Raw genomic sequence first — 21,545 nt, 5'->3', positions numbered from 1 at the left:
AGAGGGAGAGAAACATCACTGTGTGGTTGCCTCTCATGCACCCCCAACTGGGGACCTGACATGCAACCTAGTCATGTGCCCTGACTGGGAATTGAACCAGCAACACTTGGTTCGCAGGCTCACACTCAATCCACTGAGCCACAGCAGCCAGGCTGATTTTTTTTTTAATCTCAGGAATACTCTATTCCTAGTACTTCTTCTCCCTGACACTGTCCCATACTATTTGTTTGTTAAACTGGGTCATCTAAATATCCTGGTCATACTGAATCTCTTCCCTTTTCAGAGGAAGTCTGTACCTTGAGTATCACAGAAGTACTTCCTGAAGATTCTGGGGAGTTCAAGTGCTTTGCAGAAAATGAGGCTGGGACTGCAATCTCCGGAGCAAGACTCTTTGTTTTCCAGGTAATTATTCTTCACGATCTCCCTGCTCCTATTCAACCCTGAGCAAAGACGAAGATTCTCTGCTTCTATCTGAATTAGTGACTAATTATATTTTTCAGAAGGAAAAGAAGTGAAGAAACCAGAGAGTTCTCTAAAGTTACCCATCAGGAAATTTTCTCCAAAACTGGCCTCCTTTCCTTGGAGCAGTGAGAGCTACATGAAGGACAAAAATCCAGATAATACCCTAATAATTCTTATGCCAACTATTCCTGAAGCAGCCAGTCCCACTGAACATGAGATCCAGATTCCAAAGGAGGATTTCTGCACCATCAATGAAAATTTCTGTTCTTGGTTCTAATAGATAGAATGGTGAACATGACAAAGCTCCTGCCCTCAGGGAGCTTGTACTCTTAAGATGAATTACCTTATTTTTTACAAAGTACTAGGATAGAATGGACCACCTCAGTAGCTTCTGAGGCTAATAAATATCTATCACCACAATTACTTTCGCAAACCTGGTTCCCCTCACTTCTGCAACATCGTGCATAGTTAGTGATAGAGTTTGCACTGGGATGAATCACTTCAACTGTCATTTCTCCTTGCCCTCCTTCACCATGTATAAAATAGTAAGTCATGTGCTTAGATTTACATTTAAGGGTTTGTTACAGAGACTTACTCAGAAAAATCAACAATGCTCAAATGGCACATGATTTTGAAGTGGAATCTTTTTCCAAAATAGAATGCAGTGTCCTATCACAATGTAAATATGTAAAACATTTTGTGGTACAGGTGTCTTCATTGTCAATCTTAGAATACAGACATAATTGTCTGTATTGCATTTAGAGAACAAATGTATACATGGGAAGATAATTCAGTAAGGGAATTTGCCAGTCAGGTTATATGTAAAACAACATAATCTACCACCATCCCACCCTCCAAACACAAACCTCAAACCAAAATATTGATTTAAAAACAATGTAAAAATAGATACTTAAGGCCCTCACCAGGTGGCTCAGTTGATTAAGCGTCATCCCAATACACCGAGTTTGTGGGCTCGATCCCCAGTCAGGGTACATACAAGAAGCAACCAATGACTATATAAATAAGTGGGACAACAAACCAATGTCCTTCTGTCTCTCTTTCTCTCATCAATAAATGAGTCATTTATAATTTTTGCTTTCAACAATATCTAACAGAGTCCACTAAATATTTTACCAGCATAAAGTTAACTTTGGATTAAATGCCTTTAATAAAAACAGAATTTTTCACTAGTTACCTAATTCAACTAAATGCAGCCTGCTAATTACAAAATAAAAAAACATTGGTGTCTCTTAAGATGAAATTTCTTGAGTAATATCTGGGTCTATTAAGTGAAAGGAATATATCATGTTAGAGATAGAAGGAATCAGAGGTTATTTACGTGAAGTTCCTCATTCTACAAATGACCAAAATATAGATGACTGGCTCACATAGTTGAGGGATGGTTCTTCATGCTTCCATGACCTTAGGATAGGTACTTCAAGTGTTTCTTGCAAGGAAGACAGTGAGGGAAAGAGTTTGGACTTGGAGACTAACAAACCTGGAACAACGTATATGAAGTACATAGTAGAAATTCCATAAATAGTAGTTATTACTTTACTGCTTGCTTTTTACCAGAATCAGTATATCCCCCATAACAGTATGACTGTGATTTCTGCTGGTCTCATGGAACCCCTTTAGCTTCTGGGACCTCTAGTTGCCTGAGCAGTAGCTACCCCTATAAATAAAGACTGCTCATGGGATCAAGTAAGAATGGGTGTGTGGGCAATAAATAAGACTGCATTTTATTCAACAAACATTTACTAAGTACATTCTATGCTATATCTGCCTTGGGAAGATAGCCGATACTATCTAAAGCTTTTCTCCATGAGTACCTGTGTTTAGCAGTGAGCCATTAGGACTTAAAAAGACCCTGAATTTATAGTATCTTTCACAGGAAATTACCATCTTTACCATTAACAAAATCTTCTGTAGGTAAAATTATTGGGTAAAAGTTTCATAAAAGTTAACAAGTTTTTACAGAATATCTCTTATGAGCTACACTGTCTTGGGCAAGATAAATAAATAATAAATAGTCTCTACCTCAGGAAAAAAGTTAACCTAATGTAGGAGATACACCACATAATTGTCCATTTTATGATTTCCTGTTTTATTTGAGTCTCTCAGCAACCTCAGATTTAGATTAGTATAACAGATACTATCCTTGTTTTTCAGTTAATTATTAAAGCTCAGAGAGTTTAAGCAGCTTGTCTAAGGTTACACAGTAAGTATGTGGTAGAGCAGGCATTAACACTTGGGTCTCCAAAATAAAAAGGTTAATGTATCTAGAAAGTTGTAAAACATTAAATTAATGTTATCATTTTAACTGTTTGACTCCAAACCCAGGAGTGTCCATTATTATTTCTTACATGAGAAGAATATAAGATTGAGTCAGATGCTAGAATGGATATTTCAAATTACAAGTGCCATAGTAGGATTTCCTTTCACTATATGTCTATACAGAACTTCAGTAATCACAGTGAATTATGTATAACCTGAAAATAAATAAAACATTCTTCACTCCTTAGTCCTCTCATATTCAATGTGACATTTTCCTTCTCAGTTGATACAGCAGAAATTAAGCTTCATCCCATACACCTGACCTCTAACTTTAGAAGATATTCACAGAGCCATTTTTACAATAGTATACTGTACTAAATGTTTTAAAGAACATTTAAAAGGACAGTAAGAGCTATATATGAAGAAGAGATGAAAAAATGACAGCTAAACGGTTACCCTTCCACTGATGATAAAACATGAAGGAATTCCCTTAACATGCAATAGGGAATAAAAGGAAGTTATATACATTGTGTGAGGCATTAGAATGCTTTACCAGAGACCCTTACTGATAATTTAGAGAAAGAAATGAAAGAAGTTGTCTTTGGAGGCAGGTTAGAGTATGGTTCACCCACCTGACATCTTAATGATTCTTTCCATTTTAAGATTTTTTTCAAATAAGCAACTTAACCATTCAAATAGCCATATTTGTGATAAAACACAAAACGTTCAAAAAAGCAAACCATACATTATAAAGTAGAAAAAACAGATTCCTAATAGATTATTAAATCTATTGAACTTCTGAGAATGGTGTCACAAAAGAGGACCTTACTTACCTTTCCCAAATCATCCTGATCCCCTTACTGTAGTGAGAACCTGAGCCTAGACGCACTGTGGATGTACCACACTGCAACCCATGTTACACCTTACAAAGGCCTAGGGACAAGAAGAGGCACTAGGATGCATTTTTCTAATCTTGCTTCTTAGGCATAGCCTTTGTTTCTCTCAAGTAAGTTTTGTGGGTTTGTTTGGTTTTTTTTAATTCTCAAAAAAAAGAGAGTAAATGAAGTAAAATTCTGCCTCAACTATGGTACATGCATTTAGAAGTTCATCCTGGGTATCTTTCTTACTTGGCTGGATACCTCAAAATTTTAGGTCCTAAGAGACCTCTAATCTAGTATTTCTTCTTCCTTGTCCCTATCAAACCCTGTTCCCAGAAAGATATATCACATTTAAAGTGCTTAGAACAGTGCCTTACTCATAGAAAATGCTATACCTGTTGGTTATTTTTATTATTTTTACCATCACTTGAATTTATATTTTAAGTCTTTCTAACTTGAATGAAAAGGCTTTTCCCTTATAATGGAATTTGAAATAGGAGCAGATATGCAGAAATATTTTGGGAGATTCCTGAAATAAGACTTCGTAAGCACACAGCCTACTCATCAAGTCTAGGGTGCTTTTTCTACCAAGTAATGGCTGCATGCCCAGGCAGCCGTTACTAAACTTTCTCTAACACCAAAGGCTGGTACACCTACATGGTCAGCTGTGAAGAATTTTATATGGCTCACATGTGCTCAAACATCTGTTTGTTGAGACCTAATGTACATGGTAATTAAATCAAGTTTGGGGTATCCATGAGGGAAAGGAATAAACAGATAAGCTTTAAACAATAGAATCATATCAAAACTGAAGCCACTTAAATGGGGATAATTCCACTTGATTGGCCTGATCTTCACGCCACCTAATCCTCTCCACCACCCCTTTTGTTGATTTGAATGTTCCTTCATCTGTAATTATTTATTTCCCTGCACAAAAATGGAAACCTAAATACCAAGATGGTCTCCTTGGTGAAAGGAGAAAGGAAACTGTTAGAAGTAAGGGAGATGAAGGGAAAAGAGTTGACAGTACAGAGCCTTAAATTATATAGGTTGCCTCTTCGTTTGGTAGTTTCTAAAGTGTTGCAAAGCTTTTAGAATAAAAGTACAAGGTAAAGGAAGTGGAAGCATATACCATACAGATTCAGAAAACGTGCTAAAGAAACCATGCCATGTTTTTCCACCTCCCCACCTTCCCAGTGACATGTCACCATCACGTGCTCTCCTGACTTTACCAAGACCACACCTCTTTTCTTAAACTGCTTGAAACTTGCTCCACCCCTCACTCCCATTTGGCAAAAAAAAAAAAAAAAAAAAAAAGTTTTCAGATGAATAACTATCCAATATAAATCAATATGGATCAATTTGGAGCCCATCCATCACTGGTTATTTTGGGGGAAGTCTTAGGAGATAGAAAACCAGTCTTAGAATACTTGTGTATAAGGAAGGGATTTAGTCCTTCTTTCTTCAACAGGGAAGATTCACAAAGCCCCCACCACAATAAAGAAATGAGTTTCCTTATACTTTTTCCCATTTCCCAATTCATTGCTTTTCCCCCTACATGAGCTTGCTAAAGCTCATAGTCAAAATTCACATCTAAAATAAAGAGGCCTGAAAGAGAAGCTCATGTAATCCCACTCCTTAAATATCACTAAGACATCTGAGATATTGTTTAGATTGTGGACTCTTACTTTGACATGCCAGCATAGGTAGATGGACAGGCAAGCACATCAGATGTCACTGTTTGGCAGCTGATAAAAGTCAGTGGCGCTATAATATTAAGCACAGAGCCACTAGATTAGCCTGTGAGGGAAGAGGATGCCTTTTGCTTCCCTTCAATAGTGGGTTAAACCCAGCTGGCACCCTCCAGAACTTACGGGTAAGTCCCTTCTTTATTCCTGCTACACTTTTGAGTTTTGTTTTTGTTTTTTGTCCAACAGAGGTGTGTGTAAAGAGATGATCTTCAGATAAAAAGTTTGAAAGCCACAACATCATAATGGTGTTATACGAAGATTTGAAGAGAGTGGTTTATTCATTCCACTGAAACTAGAAGGCATTATAGAAAGGGTGGAAAAGACAGTTATGTGTTGTTACTTCTAAGTCATCATTTTTCCTTGAAAGGAGACACTTGGTCCAACTCTAACTGTGGTGATATCCTACAGCTTCAAAATATCCTCAATCAGTTTTTTGTGAAAGTCTGTACTATATTAGATATAGAGAAAAAATGTTAAGATTTTTTAAATAGGAGACTGACTAGTATTTTTATTTATGAAATCTTTGATATTTATTTAACATAACTGCCACATAATAGAATCTATTCTAGAATTCAATTGTTGACCAGTAACTACAAACAGGAAGAAAAGCCCTTCACAGTTACCTGTGGGAACAACTGTATGAAATTCAGTGAGACATGAACAAACTAAAAATTTTGAAAGAACATATTTTTAATTGCACTTCTAAAAATAACAGTAATTTTTAACCTCGTAGGACAATATCAAAATGTACAAGGTAGTTGACATTACAGAAATATATGTAAAGAAATACAGGGGACTTTTTGAAAAATATCTGCTGGGTATTAGTTATACGATTTATTCCTTGCTATTTAAAATGAATCTGAAGCATTTGCCTGCCCAAAAAGGAATTTAGGAACCAAACTGGATTCAATTCTGCTGGAATGAATAAACCAATAACTACAAAACTACTTGCCTTGAAATTAGTCTTTTTTTCAGAAATCAATTACAGCCTCCTCTGGATATTCTTCCCCAACAATTTAAAGGCCTATTATAGTTAATTGCTAAAATTGACTAGTTGAATGTGCTTGTGCTCAAACTTAAAGTTAAGGAATATATGATTTTTAAGTCTTTTCAATAGAATCTTTCTCTTGGCTGTTTAGTTGCATTTTTGTACTTTCCAAAAACTGCTAGTTTTAATTTAAACTATATGCACAATTAGGATGAAGTTGTCTGAAAATTTTTCATTAAAAATTATACTTTTTTCAAGATAGGAAATCAAATAATTGTAAGGTTTTTGTTTCAATAATGAAAAACAGTTTGGCTAATTTTATCAGCTAAAAAGTTTGATTTAGCACTGTCTCAGTATAGGTTTAAACTATACAAAACTAATGTACTTTGAACTAAATTACCTAATATTTTGAATAAAGACAAAATCAATACTACAATTTACAGGGCTAGTCTTCGTGTATAATGTCTATATATAGTCCTGCTTCGATTTACCACACTAATGGAAGAAATCAGAGGCAAATATAATTCCTTAAGGTGATTTTAGTGACAAATGATTCATCTAAGGAAAAATGAAGATCTACTGTAGGAGGTAAACCTAAGAGCTAAGTAAGAAAAATGACACCTATCTTTTCTTCGTAAGGTACAGGCTAGCTTCACAGTTGCCTTACTTCCTTCTGCAATCCTGTTTGTCATTTCAAAAGAAAATATACGAGAGGAGCTAAAATAATTTTAAAATTAGTCTAAAAAACATCTTAAACAGGCAAAAATAATAAAAAGTAAAACTAAATAACTAAGAACACATCAAGACCAGTAACTAGATAGTATAATCTAAAAATAACAGAAAAAATACAAATGGCTCTGGAATGCAGTCAGTAACATATATACAAGAGAGAGACAAAAACACATAGTCACTTCTTAATTACTGTCTATTTTAGTGCTATAGTCAATTTGGACTCAAGGGAAAAAAGAGGCAATGAATTATAAGGTTAAAAAAATTCACTCAAAGTGACAACTGTGAATTATAGATGTTCATCTACTTTGAGAAATTGTGAAAAGGTGAAAGAGTAACTATGGACATTAAAGTAACATTCTTTACAAAAGAAGCACATTGCTCCCCTTGATTTACCAAGACATCATTCATCACAGATCACCAGGATATGAATTAACTGGTTTGTCAGAAGAGCTGTTCATCAGTTTTGATGAGCAATGGGAAGGATTAAAATTGAATGGAAGTTGACATGTTATATATTTAACTGCTAATAATTTTAAATCATTAAATCTCTGTGGTTAATGCAACGGTAGCCTCTGGGCAAAAGCTAATCATGAGACCACAGAATTATTACATTGAGCAATATCACAGCATTTCTTTTCATAAATACCCACTTGGCAAACTCAAATTTCATGCTCCTACATCTTGAAGTCCCTGGGTATGCTTAAGAATCACCCAGAGGTAAACAAACACTAATGAATCCTTTTTCTTATTCTTATGGGGAAAAGTCATTGGTGCAGAGACAGAGAATAAAGGAAGAAGTGTAGAAACCAGGCAAGTTCCACTTTAAGATAACATTGAAAGCACACATACACACACAAACCAAAAAAAGCTCAAAAACAACACACACAAGCTTCTAAAGATGTTAAGTAAACAGTACTATTTTTTATGCAAATATTGTAACTGAACAATTTTCTCCTTTTGAAGGAAAGATACTCTTCAAGAGACGGCCACTCCATCAAAGCCAGGAACACAGTATTCCCAGGATCTCAACAAGGGGCAGACCAAGGTTGCTTCTGATTCCTTGTGACCTTCTGTAATTCCAGGCTTGCCACCTCAAATTCAGGGCCCCAACCATCCAGGAACAAATCATTATAGTAACAAATTGCCTTCATATTCCATATACCAGCTAAGCATGTTTAACTACGAACGGCCAAAACACTTCATCCAATCACAAAACCCATGTGGCTCCAGACTGCAGCCTCCCGGACCGGAAACCTCCAGCTACTCTAGCCAGACCAAACAGTCTTCCATTGTCATCCAGCCCCGCCAGTGCACAGAGCAAAGATTTTCTGCTTCCTCAACAGTGAGCTCTCACATCACCATGTCCTCCTCTGCTTTTCCTGCTTCTTCCCAGCAGCTTGCTGGCTCCAACCCGGGCCAAAGGGTTACAGCCACTTATAACCAGTCCCCAGCCAGCTTCCTCAGCTCCATATTACCATCACAGCCTGATTACAATAGCAGTAAAATCCCTACCACTGTGGACTCCAAGTAAGTGAGTTTTTATAATATATGCTTATGGATATATACTGCATATACAGTACCTGAGGATGGCGGTGGGAGAAGGGGAGTTAATGCTGTAGTTCATTCTTCACTATCTAAAAAGACAATGTGACCCGAAGGTCTCATCCAATAATTCTCCTAAAACACCTTGAACCAGGGTACTGGCAATAAGAGGTCATCTGACCCATTCTCCAGCGTCCAAGTTGAGTTGAGCCCAAATCCTCTATTACCCCATACAATTACTTATTATTTTCCATCTTCAAAAAAAGATTTCTAACATACTCAAGAACACTGAACTATTCCCCCAGTTCTGAGTTAAGTTCCTCATGCTGTAAATTTAATTGCTCCGGTTCTGGGCTCAGTTGAGATGAAGAACACCTGCCTGATAGGATTTCCTCTCACATAAGTAGAAGCTATTAAATTTCTTTCCAGTCTCAGTCTTTTCTTCCTATCCATTTCCCCTCTGATCTTGAATATCCACTTGACTAAAAAGAAAATCTGGGATTCAGTCTCTAAAGTATATAACTTTTCCTTACTATGATCAGAAGAAGAAAGGCTTAAATAAAGGGTTATGACCTTAGGATTGCCTTTGGTAATTAAACCTATACTTTGTTCAAATTGATGAAGCTGGTCTAAATACAGGGATGAATACCTGCAGCTTTATGCAAGCATGTACTATTTTCACAGTCCTAAAATTGTCCTAGGAGAACCTGATATGAAGGACATAGTGGTTGTGCTTTTTTTAAAACACGAACTGAATACTTTGCACTTATGCAAAGTTAGGGCTATCAGTTTACCTATTCCTTGGCTGGCTAGAACATCAGAAAATTAAATCAGGGGCATCTGGAAAAAACTGTCCAATGGAATGTGTTTTGTTTGTTGCAGGCTTACTGACAGATTTGCTGTAATTCTTGCTAGTTTTGCTCAGTCTTCTCTAGAGGCTAATTTTTTCTGGAGATTCCTGCTGTGGTGACAGCTCTGAAAACCTAGTTGAATTGACTGTAGCAATTTAACTGGCAAAGAAAACCTTTCAATATTTTTAAGAATAAAAACCAGGAAAACCAAAAATACTTGTCAAAATCCTAGATACCAGGCTGAATCATGTGAAATGGCTGGTGGTCAACTCTTTTTGACCTACAAAAATGGCATTTCATGTTTGACCTAGTATTTTAAAAGATGCATTCAAGAATTAAGAGCCCTCTCTTTTCTTCCCAAATTCCCATTATGCCCATTATCACACATTGTATATTTTTCTTGATAACATTTAACCCAGATGATCTTTTTCCATCTAGCTTTCAATTTTTTCCAAATGTCCTACATGAGCATTTTAAAATCTAAAATAACTTTTGACTATATTTTTCTTAGTAAACTCTTTCAACTCTACTCCAAATTCCTGCCCAGAAAACTATTAAATAAATATTACTGAGCTTCAACCATATACCTAGCTCTGTGCACAGAAATAAGCAATGAAAAAAGGCAAAAAATATAGGATAAGAAAGAAAACAGAGGAGGTCTCCAAACCAGAGATCAAAGACCCAGCTTTAGCTGTTCCATTTTCAGCAATGACAGATAACCCTTTTAATCTTCCCACAGCCACTTGATACCCGTTCTGTGTCCAGCTGCACATGGTGGAAAGCTCTGGCCCTTTGAACATTTGTGCACAACTCCTTCATTGTTATGATGAGCTTAAGTTTGCCATGTCTTCTAAAATAATCCCTTGGATTTTGACCTAGAGAAGTCTGAAAGCTTTATTTAGCTTTTCCTCAGTAGGAAACCCTTAAAGCAAACGTTCTATTCAGTTAATCAAACCACAGACCAGAAACTGAGAGGAATTCTTTAATTCTAATTATTCCTTTCAAAAATCTTGCTGTGTGATATTCAGCAACTTGACCTTACCAGTTCAGTGAACCAGTTTTCTGATCCAAATGACAGAAACAAAAGACCTATACAACAGTGTGCAAGTATAATACTAGTTTACAAATATGAGTTGATATCAAGTCCTAACACTTAAGCCATCTAAACTGGTACTGAATAGTGAATAAAGTGAGGTTGTGTATATTCAGTGATTCTCAGGCTTGCTTCTGATAACCCTTCAAGATTTCTCAGAGATATTACACTACGTTATGACAGTCTGAAAAAAACTATATAATGCTAATTCACTTTAACAAGTGTGTGAATTCTATAAAGATGGTGGGCTAGCATTTAAAAAAATAGGCTATTTTAACTTTATACCATTGGAGAAATATATCTGTAAGACCAAAAGAATTTTACCACTTTGACTGGGAACTCAATCGTAAAACAAATGAACAAAAAACAAAACAAAACAAAAAAACACCTCACTATTTATTTAAACACTTGGCTTGGCTATTCACTTAACTGAACAAATCAGACTTCAGTTAAGAATTAATGTGGACAACCCTGAAGATCTGAAATGTAAGGAGAGGAAACGTGTATCACCAACTTTCATTACAGAGCATCTTAAATACAATGGAAAACATTCATTCATTCAACTGATAGTGAATATCACCTATACCTAAGCTCTGTGTTAGTGGATATAAATAATACAATGAGTAATAAGACTTTTTTTTCAGTATGTTTACAACCTAGAGATTACTAACAAAGTCCCCAAAGCCTATAAAAATTAAAATTCTGGCTCCACTCAGAGGAGACACCTTTCCTTTTAATGATCTCTGAGAATATTTGAACAGGAATATGTCACAGAACAGACAAAGGCTGCCTCATCTGGATAACTGGAGAATGTTTATTATAATAATGGTTAAATATTCAGTAAAGGTAGTGGCCAGTTTTCCCATATTAAATAGATACAAGCTAACACCTATATGCCCCTAAATGAATAAACTATGTGACATATGAACAAAGCACTGTGAAAACTGTACCTGACAGATCTAATAACATAGGAGTCCCTAAATACCACCCCTGCCCTCCAACAAAATCAACAGGGAACTCTGGGAGCGGCAAGAACATCTTAGAAGACAATTTAGGAACAGAACTTGAAATAAGGATTTAAACCAAACTCTTCAACTGCTATTCAAATTTGGTTCCTTTTTTTCCTAACCTTTTCTTTAGTTTACATTTCTTTCTCCTTCCTCCCCTAATCATTCCCATCTTTCTCCCAAAACCACTTTAGCAACAGTAAAGAAACTGTCACTACTGTAGAAGCTACTTGTTAGATAGTGTCATACTTGCATTTTCTAGAATAAGAAATCAATAGAAATTAGAAATTAATAGGAAAAACAGCAGCTATGTAAACTGTGGGCTCCATTCAAAACAACGGAATAGTCACTAAACACCAGTGGTTATAGTGGCAAATGTTTAACAATCAGCTGGAGGAAGGAGCTATGATTTGCGGTATTTACCAATTTCCCTGGTGTAGAGATTCCCGCCACCACCAATTTCAAACCAACAACATGAGATCACAGACAGCTGGGAAGCAATGCTGAAAATCAGCCCTCTTGAGCCCATGTGAGTCAGCTCCAGCACATCACTGTTTAATATCCACCTATTAATCGCACTTATGAAATTCACTTTTAAGATTAAAAGAGCTCTCAACCTACTAGCTGTAGGTTGATGGTAGCCATACTTTCACTTCTTTTAGAGAAGGTCTTCAAGGAAGAGGATCCTCCTCATATCTAATCTAGATAGTTCCTCCTGCTACTTGATTTTCACTTGCCAAAACTCAAAGAAACAAAAAAGCCAGTAATAATTCTTATAAAATCCCTCTTGACTGTTACTAGGGAAACTGATGTTCTTATTAACACCAGTAGTACTAAGTGGTAGATTCAAACTATCTAAAGATGACTGACAAAATAAGGCCAAGTCTCTTTTAGAAACACATCTGAAAGATCTTATTATTACAAAATCTTTTTTCTTTTTAAAGTTATCAACAACCTTCAGCTGGCCAACCTGTAAATGCTAAGCCATCCCAAAGTGCAAATGCTAAGCCCACACCAAGGACTCCTGACCATGAAATACAAGGATCAAAAGAAGCTCTGATTCAAGATTTGGAAAGAAAGCTAAAATGCAAAGACAGCCTTCTTCATAATGGAAATCAAGTGAGCAAGATATCTATTTTATACAAAAAGCCAGTTAAACTATAAAATCTAATTTCAATAAGAAAATTCTTTCTGTCTCACAGATCAAGGAGCATATAATCAGCAAGGAATAGGATAATCTTTTAAACTGGAATATTTGGTCCTGTTTCATATTTCTCTGCATGAAATCACCTCTTGGTTTTGAGTAGCAAAAAAATGAAGCAAATAAAAAATCAAAACGATTTAATAAATATTTCATTCTAAGCATTACTGTCTCATAAAATATGTCTAATGAGCAAATAACTAATAGGAAATATTGTCAACCTGACTTTTTCGTGCACTTTGGTATATATTATGGACGGACAAATAACTGTAAATTTTACTATGTAACTCTTACTGTACACATTGTATTAGTCACCTATCTTTGAAACAGTACTATATGCCTTTAATCCAAATACATTTAACATATCAGTTGTACTGCTTTCAGCCAGAAGTTAGTAAATCAAATATTCAGTGTTCATTTAATAAGTTCTTTCTGAATGTGAGGACAGGCAGTACTATATTCAAAGACAGAGACAATTGGAACACACACAACCAGAAGGAAGGCAGGGAATTTTCCTTTACCTGGGAGAGCCTTATTTAAGGGTAATTATGCCTGTCTTTCCAAGGAAACAAGTGAATATTATGGATGAGAGAAGTGGCACTAGACTGGAAGGAAATAACTATAATTCAAATATAGAACTGTACTTCCTTGGTAAAATTCCCAGTGGTTTTAAGTTAAATCTGTACAAACAACTTTTATTAAATCTCATTACCATTCTTCTTAATGACTTACCTCTTTAAAGCGGCTAACATATGAGGAGAAGATGGCTCGCAGATTGCTAGGACCACAGAATGCAGCTGCTGTGTTTCAAGCTCAAAATGACAGTGAGGCACAAGACTCACCACAGGTAAATTAAAATAATCTTTATCTAACTGGAGCTCTTTCAGTGTGTGTGATTTTTAAATGTCTGCTTTTCTAAACGTTTATAAGTAGCATTTGAAGCAAAAGCCAATCACTTCCATAGGAAAGACAATGATGGGCTAAAACATACTAAGTTTAAATTTTACCCCATATTCTAGTGGTTCTAATATCTGCATAAGAAATGGCACAAAGACAAAAAACACCAAAAGGGTTATGGAGTCACTTTTCATCTGGACATTTATGGATCAGTTAGATCTAGGACTCTTTCCTACAATGTCTGTATGGACAGAGAATTTATGAGTTGTAAATCTTCAGTAGGACAGAAATTAAAACTCTAAACCAAAGTAATTATAACCTTTTCTCACAAGCTCTTTATCATTTCAATGTTTTAAAATATACTCATGGTACTAGTGAAACATCCAGTTCCTTTTTGTCATGTTCCTGTATTCACAAATGCTTATTTTTTAAAAAAAGCCTTATGAGTAATGGCTCTAAGATTAACAAAAGCATCCTTTACAGAAAGGGATTAACTTTATGAAGAGAATGAAGTGAATATCCATCCCACAGGCTTGTATCTGACCAACTTCATTTTAACAAGTAAAGTTAACCCTGAAAAGAAATTTATAAGGTGGACTGAACTGTGATTGCTCTCCCTTCCTTCTGTAGTTACCTTTCATTCCTTCCCAAAAAGTTCACAAGAAACTGGGAGCCAAAGGGATGAAAACTGGGCCATCAAGAATTCCAAGCTTCTAAGTATAGGAAGATGAAAATAAGATTTTTGTTTGTAAAATACAACTAGTCCTACTAAGAAAAATGGAGCAGGGTCTAATAGAACAAGTAACTAGAAACTGAAAACAGAATTTAACTCTCTTTTTGGCTACTGAACAGTTCAAAGCATTCATTCGTCTAATTTATAAGGAACACCTACTGTGGTGGTACAGGAGATTACAGCAATAGACACAAATCTATCTCTACTGGCAGAAATAACTCAAAGCAACATTATATTGATGATGGATCAACTTATAAATTTATGGTATATGATCTCAAGGGCAAGGATGAATTGTTTTTTTCATTCATTCTTTAAAAACAGGTGATGATACCAGGGGAAAAAATAGCAGTAAAATATATCATTATGAAATCAGAAGATACAAATCTTACATTTTTTGTACGATTCAAACAAAATGTCATCAAACTATGTATAACTGAAGTATCGTATTTATGAATACAAATATATACATATTCAAACTACCTTAAAGGGAAAAAGTAAAAAAAACTTAGTCTGGATATTTTAACTGGATTTTTATTTTTCACCAAAAAAAGTTTATTTGTCTGATCACTGAGTTGTTCTTTCAACATTTTGCTTAGAAAATCTTAAGGCTAGCCAAAAATTGTGAGTTTTAAGAATTTTGTTTCAAAATTACAAAATACATTAAACATATTCATTCAAAAATAAAGTTTTTGTAATGATTTGCTGTGTTGCTGTACAGATGTTTTTCAGATATTTGGGTAGGAACTGTGTTTTTCCACTTCTTTGAATCTCCAACTATGGCAAACACAGTGAAATACACAAAATGGGCACTAGTTAATCAATTTATTAATTCTATTATAATTTTCATCAATTCCAGATTTTATTCTCAAATAGAAATAATTTTCTGGTGCTCAGATATTAATTCTAAAAGATGTTTACTTAAATTAAATATACCTTTATTAAGCAGGAAGTAATTAATGTTGTTTTCAAAGCCTTCTCATTGCTCTACACATATCTTCCATCAGGACTTTGTGTCATGAGCTAAAAAGAGCAGTATTTTCCAGTCTAATATGTTTACTGCTGTTGGTGCCACTTTTGAACAGCAGGCATAATACCCCATACCTACTGCCAACACAGTGACTTCATGTCTATTCCTGTTTTACTAAAGGACAATCTGTACTATGTGCAGCCATTTCAAATATACCAGGGGGACAGATCATCCTTTGTCATAAAAGTCACCTGAAAAACGAACCACTATCAATTCAAAGTCTATCTAATTTTCATAAATCATGCCTGCAGAACAGTCTTATTAATTCTGGGGTTTTCTTGCTAGAGTATTAGAAGGTTGGTATAGGATGTTTTAAATGCTTAAAAGCTTAATAGTAGAACTAACCATAACGGTAAAAATACAGTCAACATAGAAATGTTCAACCACAACTACTTAGTTTTGGTTCATTTCAAGCTAGCAGTTTCATGTTGACATTATCACTTTGTTTTAATTTCAAGCAGCACAATTCAGAATATGCACGACTGCAAGTTCCTATGTCACAAGTAAGGTAAAAAAATTTAATTTTAAATATATATTTTGCTATTTAAAATGTTTTCAGTTTAAAAATGTAATATTCATAGAGCTCCCAAGCTTCCCACATACCTTTTATAAAATACAATGTGAATTTTCTAATGTCAGCAATGATGATCAAAATTTTATGTTAATTATTATAACTATCACAGAGTAAGTTTTTTCAATGTTTTGGTCAAATAAGCAAGGAACATGTTTCCATGTCCAACAACTTTTTCATGATCATGAACCCCCAACTCTAACCACCTTTGCATGTGTAAGAATTGTCATGGAGTACTCTGCATTTTAATAGAACAGTTTCTTTTATTCGTGGCACTGTAAAAAAGAAAGATGTGCAACTAGTACCAGATGTTTCTAAACTGCTACCATTTCTAATAGTTATCAAACATGCCAGAGCTAAATACAACCCCAAGGCCTCTCTCCATTGTTATTACACTATCAAACAGTATAGACTCTGGGGTTTCAAATTTGATGGCTAAACTATATTTGTGTGAAAGAAACAATGACAACTTTTCTGCTAAGTGGTTATTAAAATATTTTCGTAGAAGTAGATCATCTTCAAGGGGAGGTGTAAATGATGAGGATGCAATCCAGGAGAAATTTTACCCGCCTCGTTTCATTCAAGTGCCAGAGAACATGTCAATTGAAGAAGGAAGATTCTGCAGAATGGACTTCAAAGTAAGAGTTTTAAATATTGGAGGGAAATTAACAATGGGATATTAAATCTTGAAAAATGTCTTCTTCTTTTTCATAAGTTTGCTACATAGCTTGAGAAGCAGTATGTATAGAGGTTAAGAACACAAATGCTGGACCCAAGCTTACCTGGGTTTGGTTCCTGGCTCTGCCACTTTTCAGCTATGTAACCTCTCAGTCACTTAACCTCTCTGTGCTTTTGTCTCATCTGTAAAATGAGAATAACAAATGTACCTACTTCATTAAGTTGTTTAAAGATTAACTGAGTAAACAGGCATAAGGTATTCACAATAGTGTCTACCATCTAATAAATACTCTAAGTGAAGCTATCATAACAGGATCTCTAAAGTAGAATGCCTCTTTAATTCTTCTCCATTAAGAAATACAAGCAACACTGCTTTCTCTCAGCCTAGAAGAATTCTTCAAGCTAGAATAGCTTTTCAGAAAAGCTCACAATTTCAACACCCTCATTTTGAAGAACTTTTTCTTATGTTTTTCCAGATTCCTTATGAATTAAAGTTAGTGTATGGATTTAATTGTTAAGGCTTATATAAGAACACTTAACAAACTGTCACTCATACACAAAAACTACAGCTCGAGAACACTGTTTTGGAAAGGTTATTCATTAGATCAGCAAGCCTCAGATAAATGTGCTTCTGGGACTACATTTGCAATCACCATTAGCCAGAAAAGCCATATGACTTCCATATTTATTAAACATCTTAAAAAGTTTGAGGTTGCATATGAAATAGCTGGATATGGTTTAAGATAGTCTGAAAATACTGTATTAATTTCAAGAGTTGTAACTTGTACTGTTTTGTTAAAAATTATTGAAAGCAAATAAATACCTTTTTAAGCTCTTGCTTTGCATTTTTAATCACAAACCCACCCAGGTACTGAAATTGTTAAAATTCATAGACAAATGGGTTCCGATGATGCTATAATTTAAAATTCTGTCATCTCCTTGTGTTTTCATCTCTAGGTAAGTGGACTGCCAGCTCCTGATGTGTCATGGTATCTAAATGGAAGACCAGTTCAATCAGATGATTTACACAAAATGATCGTGTCTGAGAAGGGTTTTCATTCACTCATCTTTGAAGTGGTCAGAGTTTCAGATGCAGGGGCTTATGTATGTGTTGCCAAGAACAGAGCAGGAGAAGCCACCTTTACTGTGCAGCTGGACGTCCTGGGTAAGCCTTCCAAGAGATCATAATGTATCTTTAATCCTGGAGTATTAAAAAAGAAAGTATTAAAAAAGAAAATCCCAGAGGACTTCATATTTAAGGTTAATGTCTACACTATACAACCGAGAAGAACCCCAGTGTTTAACCAAAAGCCAAGGATGGGCATGGGAAGTATAAAAGGGATGATATTCTTAAGGGAAACTCAGTGAAACTAGAATGACAGATCTACCATCAAGCTTTACTGGAGAGGAAATAAAGAAATGGTACAATTTCAGACAGACCAAATAAGGTAGCAGAAACTTTTTTTTAATCCTCACCAGAAGACATACTTTCTGATTTTTGAGATAGGGGAAGGGAAGGAGAGAGAGAGGGAGAAAAACATCCAAGTGAGAAACATCTATTGGTTACCTCTTGTACATGCCCTGACCACGGATCAAAGCTGCGACCTAGGCATGTGCCCTGACCAGAAATCGAACCCACAACCTTTTGGTTTATGGGATAATGCTCCAACCAACTGAGCCACATCAGTCAGGGCAGGAGCATTCTATAGATGTAACTAATAGTTCTTAAAGTGAAAATGTTTAGTCTAATCATTTCTCTGGTCTACAGTCTAAAATAATCAACCTAACTCACATTTTTACAGAATTGTCATAATCATGCACAGTTTAAAACTAAAGTGAAAATATCAACTTTTAGCCTTACACTGTGTTCCTTTTACTAGGAAACTCATCTGTAATCATGATAACAAAAACATGCCTATTTGCTTTATAAAACAGGAATAGCAAAACTCATGGCTCAAATTTTCTTTAAGGCAGTTCTCATAAAATTGATGTTCTGTTTTAAAATATTGCATTTAAGTGCTTTAAATATCTCACATTTGTAATGGTTTAAGCCAGGTTATATCACCTAAGAGAGATTTTGCTGTAATTCATTGTCTGTTATATAAAAGCTTGATCAATTTAGAAAATTTTGAGTCTGTATTCTACCCAGATTAATAAAAAAATCTTTAAGATTATTCTATGACATAATAAGGGGATTCAGCTAAGGGAAAAACTAGAGATCTAGAAATCAAAAAACAATTCAAGTGATTAAGCTTTGGGCAAATCCTTCTTATGCCAATAGCTCCAGAAACACTATAATGTTAAGAGCTGAAAGAGACCTTGGCAGGCATCTGTCCAATCTCATTTCTCCTTCAGAAAAATTAGAGTAATGGTATTATAGAATCATTTCCTCTTTTCTCTCAGGTATTTGAAGAAAAGTAAAGATGTAATAATTACTGACATCTGTATATTACTTTATATTGGTAGTTTACAAAGCGTTTCTTCACTCTTTCAATTGATCCTCACAATAATTCTGTATGGTAGGCACAATAGTCACTATTACTTGAGTTTTGTATTCTTTTACAGTAGATAAAATTGTGCCTCAGAGAAACTAAATGAATATTTCCCAATTTGGCATGGCTAACAGGCAGAGAACTTGAACCCAAGTTGTCTGGTACTCTTTCTACCATTCATGCTGCCTCCCTATAGATGACATGATAAATAAGAACAAGACTTAAATTCTTTGAATAAAACATGATTGTAAATTCAATGCATCATTACCTTACTGTTTTAGAACTCAGGTGTAATAACACGATAGTATTGTTTATTATTTTAGTTAAAGCTAAAATATACAAAAAGCTTCCAATCCTGTTACTACTTTTAAAAAATTTTATATCAACAAATTTCATACTTTGGTTTGATATAATATCATTTTTCTAATATTCCACATACTTGATTTTTTATTAATATGTAGCAAAAGAACATAGAAGAGCACCAATGTTTATCTATAAACCACAGAGCAAAAAAGTTTTTGAGGGAGACTCAGTGAAGCTAGAATGCCAAATCTCAGCTATACCTCCACCAAAACTTTTCTGGAAAAGAAATAATGAAATGGTACAATTCAACACTGATCGAATAAGGTAGGATAAGTATTTCTAGACTTATAGTTTACTTTGTTGAATCCAGTTATATTTTGAAATGCATTATAAATGGCATGCATCTATGATCTCAATTTGTCTTGTTTTTAAACATATATGGAAATATCATAAACCTCCTTAAACCAGAATCCATTATTCAGGAATTTAAAGTATAAAGTAAGCTAGCATTTACCTTGTTACTAACAATAAAAAAGATTTGGTGAGGGGATGTTTAATTCAAGAAAATCAATAGCTATTTGGCAATGACTAAATAAATATAGCCTCAGAATTTCCAAATGCTTCTTTTTCTTACTAGTCTGACTATGTAGATCAGGGGCATCATAAATAAACTTTCGCAGAAAAATTAATTCCTATTCATTTTATAATTGTTTCTTTTCAGCTTACATCATGATAACTCTGGAAGAATTACTTTACTGATAAAAGATGTAAACAAGAAAGATGCTGGGTGGTATACTGTGTCTGCAGTTAATGAAGCTGGAGTGACCACATGTAACACAAGATTAGATGTTACACGTAAGTCGCACTGTTATATATATCACGCTGTTATAAAGCGCTATGTCTACTGTTATAAAGGACTTAAGACTTAATAAGAAACACAAATCCCAGCATAGCACAAAATCTGAGGGATTCTCCCCATACATATTCAGGTTTTTTTTTTCTTTTCCTGTTTGATAATGAATATCTTATGCAACCCATTTGTTTAGATTTTCTGAATTAACTTTTATTTGATCTATTTCAGCCCGTCCAAACCAAACTCTTCCAGCTCCTAAGCAGTTACGTGTTCGGCCAACGTTTAGCAAATATTTAGCGCTTAACGGAAAAGGTTTGGATGTGAAACAAGCTTTTAACCCTGAAGGAGAGTTTCAGCGTCTGGCAGCTCAATCTGGACTCTATGAAAGTGAAGAACTTTAACGAATTTACCAACATTGGAAAACACAATTACACTATTAGTAATATGTTCAATTAAATTTTTAAAATAAATCCATAGCTGTATTAACAGATTACGGCTTTCATTAGGTAATATAACATATATATTTATAATATTATTTATCCTTTGACTCTTGCACATTCTATCTACATCTCTGGTTTGTGAAGCCAACAGGAAATTTGGGTACTGGGTTTGTAATTGTAGAAGACTATCTTAAAATGTGGGATTTTAACATTTAAGTCATACACATTTAACAACTACAGGTTATGAATTAACATCAACTTTTTAGACACACCTAATGCTTCTAAGACTTACTGGTACTGCTTTCTAAATACTGTTTTACCCATTTTCTCTTATAGGAATACTAACATGGTATAAATTATCTGAGTGTTCCACAGTTTTATGGCAAAAGACAATAAAATTTCAATTATTTAAAACAGACTGTCTTTTCACAAAAGCCTAGATCTTTAACATAAAACTTCTGGTTTTTATTTATCAGATAACTAGCAAACCCTAAGAATAACAAGTTCCAAAAGAGCAACAATATTATATTCTAGAACAGTAGTATATCTTCCTGGTAAAACTCACAGCTCAGTCAATTCCCCCTGAAAATGAGCTCCATTTTCCAGGGTTTACACTTCAAAGGCATGAGGAAATCTCTCCTGCAATTCTGATTTTGTTTTAACCAAACAGGTCTCTCATGCTTCAAGATCTGAGACTATGGCGCTCAATGGAATAAGAATAGTCTGTAGAGTCATCTGCCAAATTCTTATATTTAATGTAAATCTGAAT

The 21,545-nt window shown here is 34.8% G+C and overlaps 1 protein-coding gene and 1 non-coding gene across 3 annotated transcripts; one reads left to right on the top strand and one right to left on the bottom strand.

Annotated features, from left to right (window-relative positions):
• Positions 1 to 816: 816 nt before the first annotated feature.
• Positions 817 to 949, bottom strand: LOC150000749 (small nucleolar RNA SNORA66). The gene has a single exon (XR_016513809.1). It is a non-coding gene; the product is annotated as a small nucleolar RNA SNORA66 (small nucleolar RNA).
• Positions 950 to 5,384: 4,435 nt separating this feature from the next.
• MYOT (myotilin) lies at positions 5,385 to 20,826 on the top strand. Of its 2 annotated transcripts, none has more exons than XM_090288279.1 (10): positions 5,385 to 5,493; positions 8,052 to 8,615; positions 12,526 to 12,700; positions 13,525 to 13,629; positions 15,901 to 15,947; positions 16,516 to 16,648; positions 17,646 to 17,853; positions 19,642 to 19,807; positions 20,205 to 20,338; positions 20,565 to 20,826. In XM_090288279.1, the coding sequence occupies exons 2-10, from the start codon at positions 8,260 to 8,262 to the stop codon at positions 20,735 to 20,737; spliced, it is 1,497 nt and encodes a 498-aa protein (XP_090144405.1). In that variant the 5' UTR covers positions 5,385 to 5,493; positions 8,052 to 8,259; the 3' UTR covers positions 20,738 to 20,826. The 2 variants fall into 2 exon arrangements, with proteins under 2 accessions (XP_090144405.1, XP_090144404.1); XM_090288278.1 differs by having other exon boundaries at positions 15,898 to 15,947.
• Positions 20,827 to 21,545: the final 719 nt, after the last annotated feature.

This window comes from Furipterus horrens, unplaced genomic scaffold (assembly GCF_987537825.1).
Source record: "Furipterus horrens unplaced genomic scaffold, mFurHor1.1.pri manual_scaffold_10, whole genome shotgun sequence".
NCBI classification, from domain to species: domain Eukaryota; kingdom Metazoa; phylum Chordata; class Mammalia; order Chiroptera; family Furipteridae; genus Furipterus; species Furipterus horrens.
This window is presented reverse-complemented; position numbering and strand designations above follow the sequence as displayed.

Coding starts and splice junctions, on each gene's coding strand:
- MYOT (XM_090288278.1), top strand. CDS start 8,260: ATGTTTAACTACGAACGGCCAAAACACTTCATCCAATCACAAAACCCA. Junction 16,649..17,645: donor TCTGCAGAATGGACTTCAAA/GTAAGAGTTTTA, acceptor TTTCATCTCTAG/GTAAGTGGACTGCCAGCTCC. Junction 17,854..19,641: donor TGTGCAGCTGGACGTCCTGG/GTAAGCCTTCCA, acceptor ATTAATATGTAG/CAAAAGAACATAGAAGAGCA.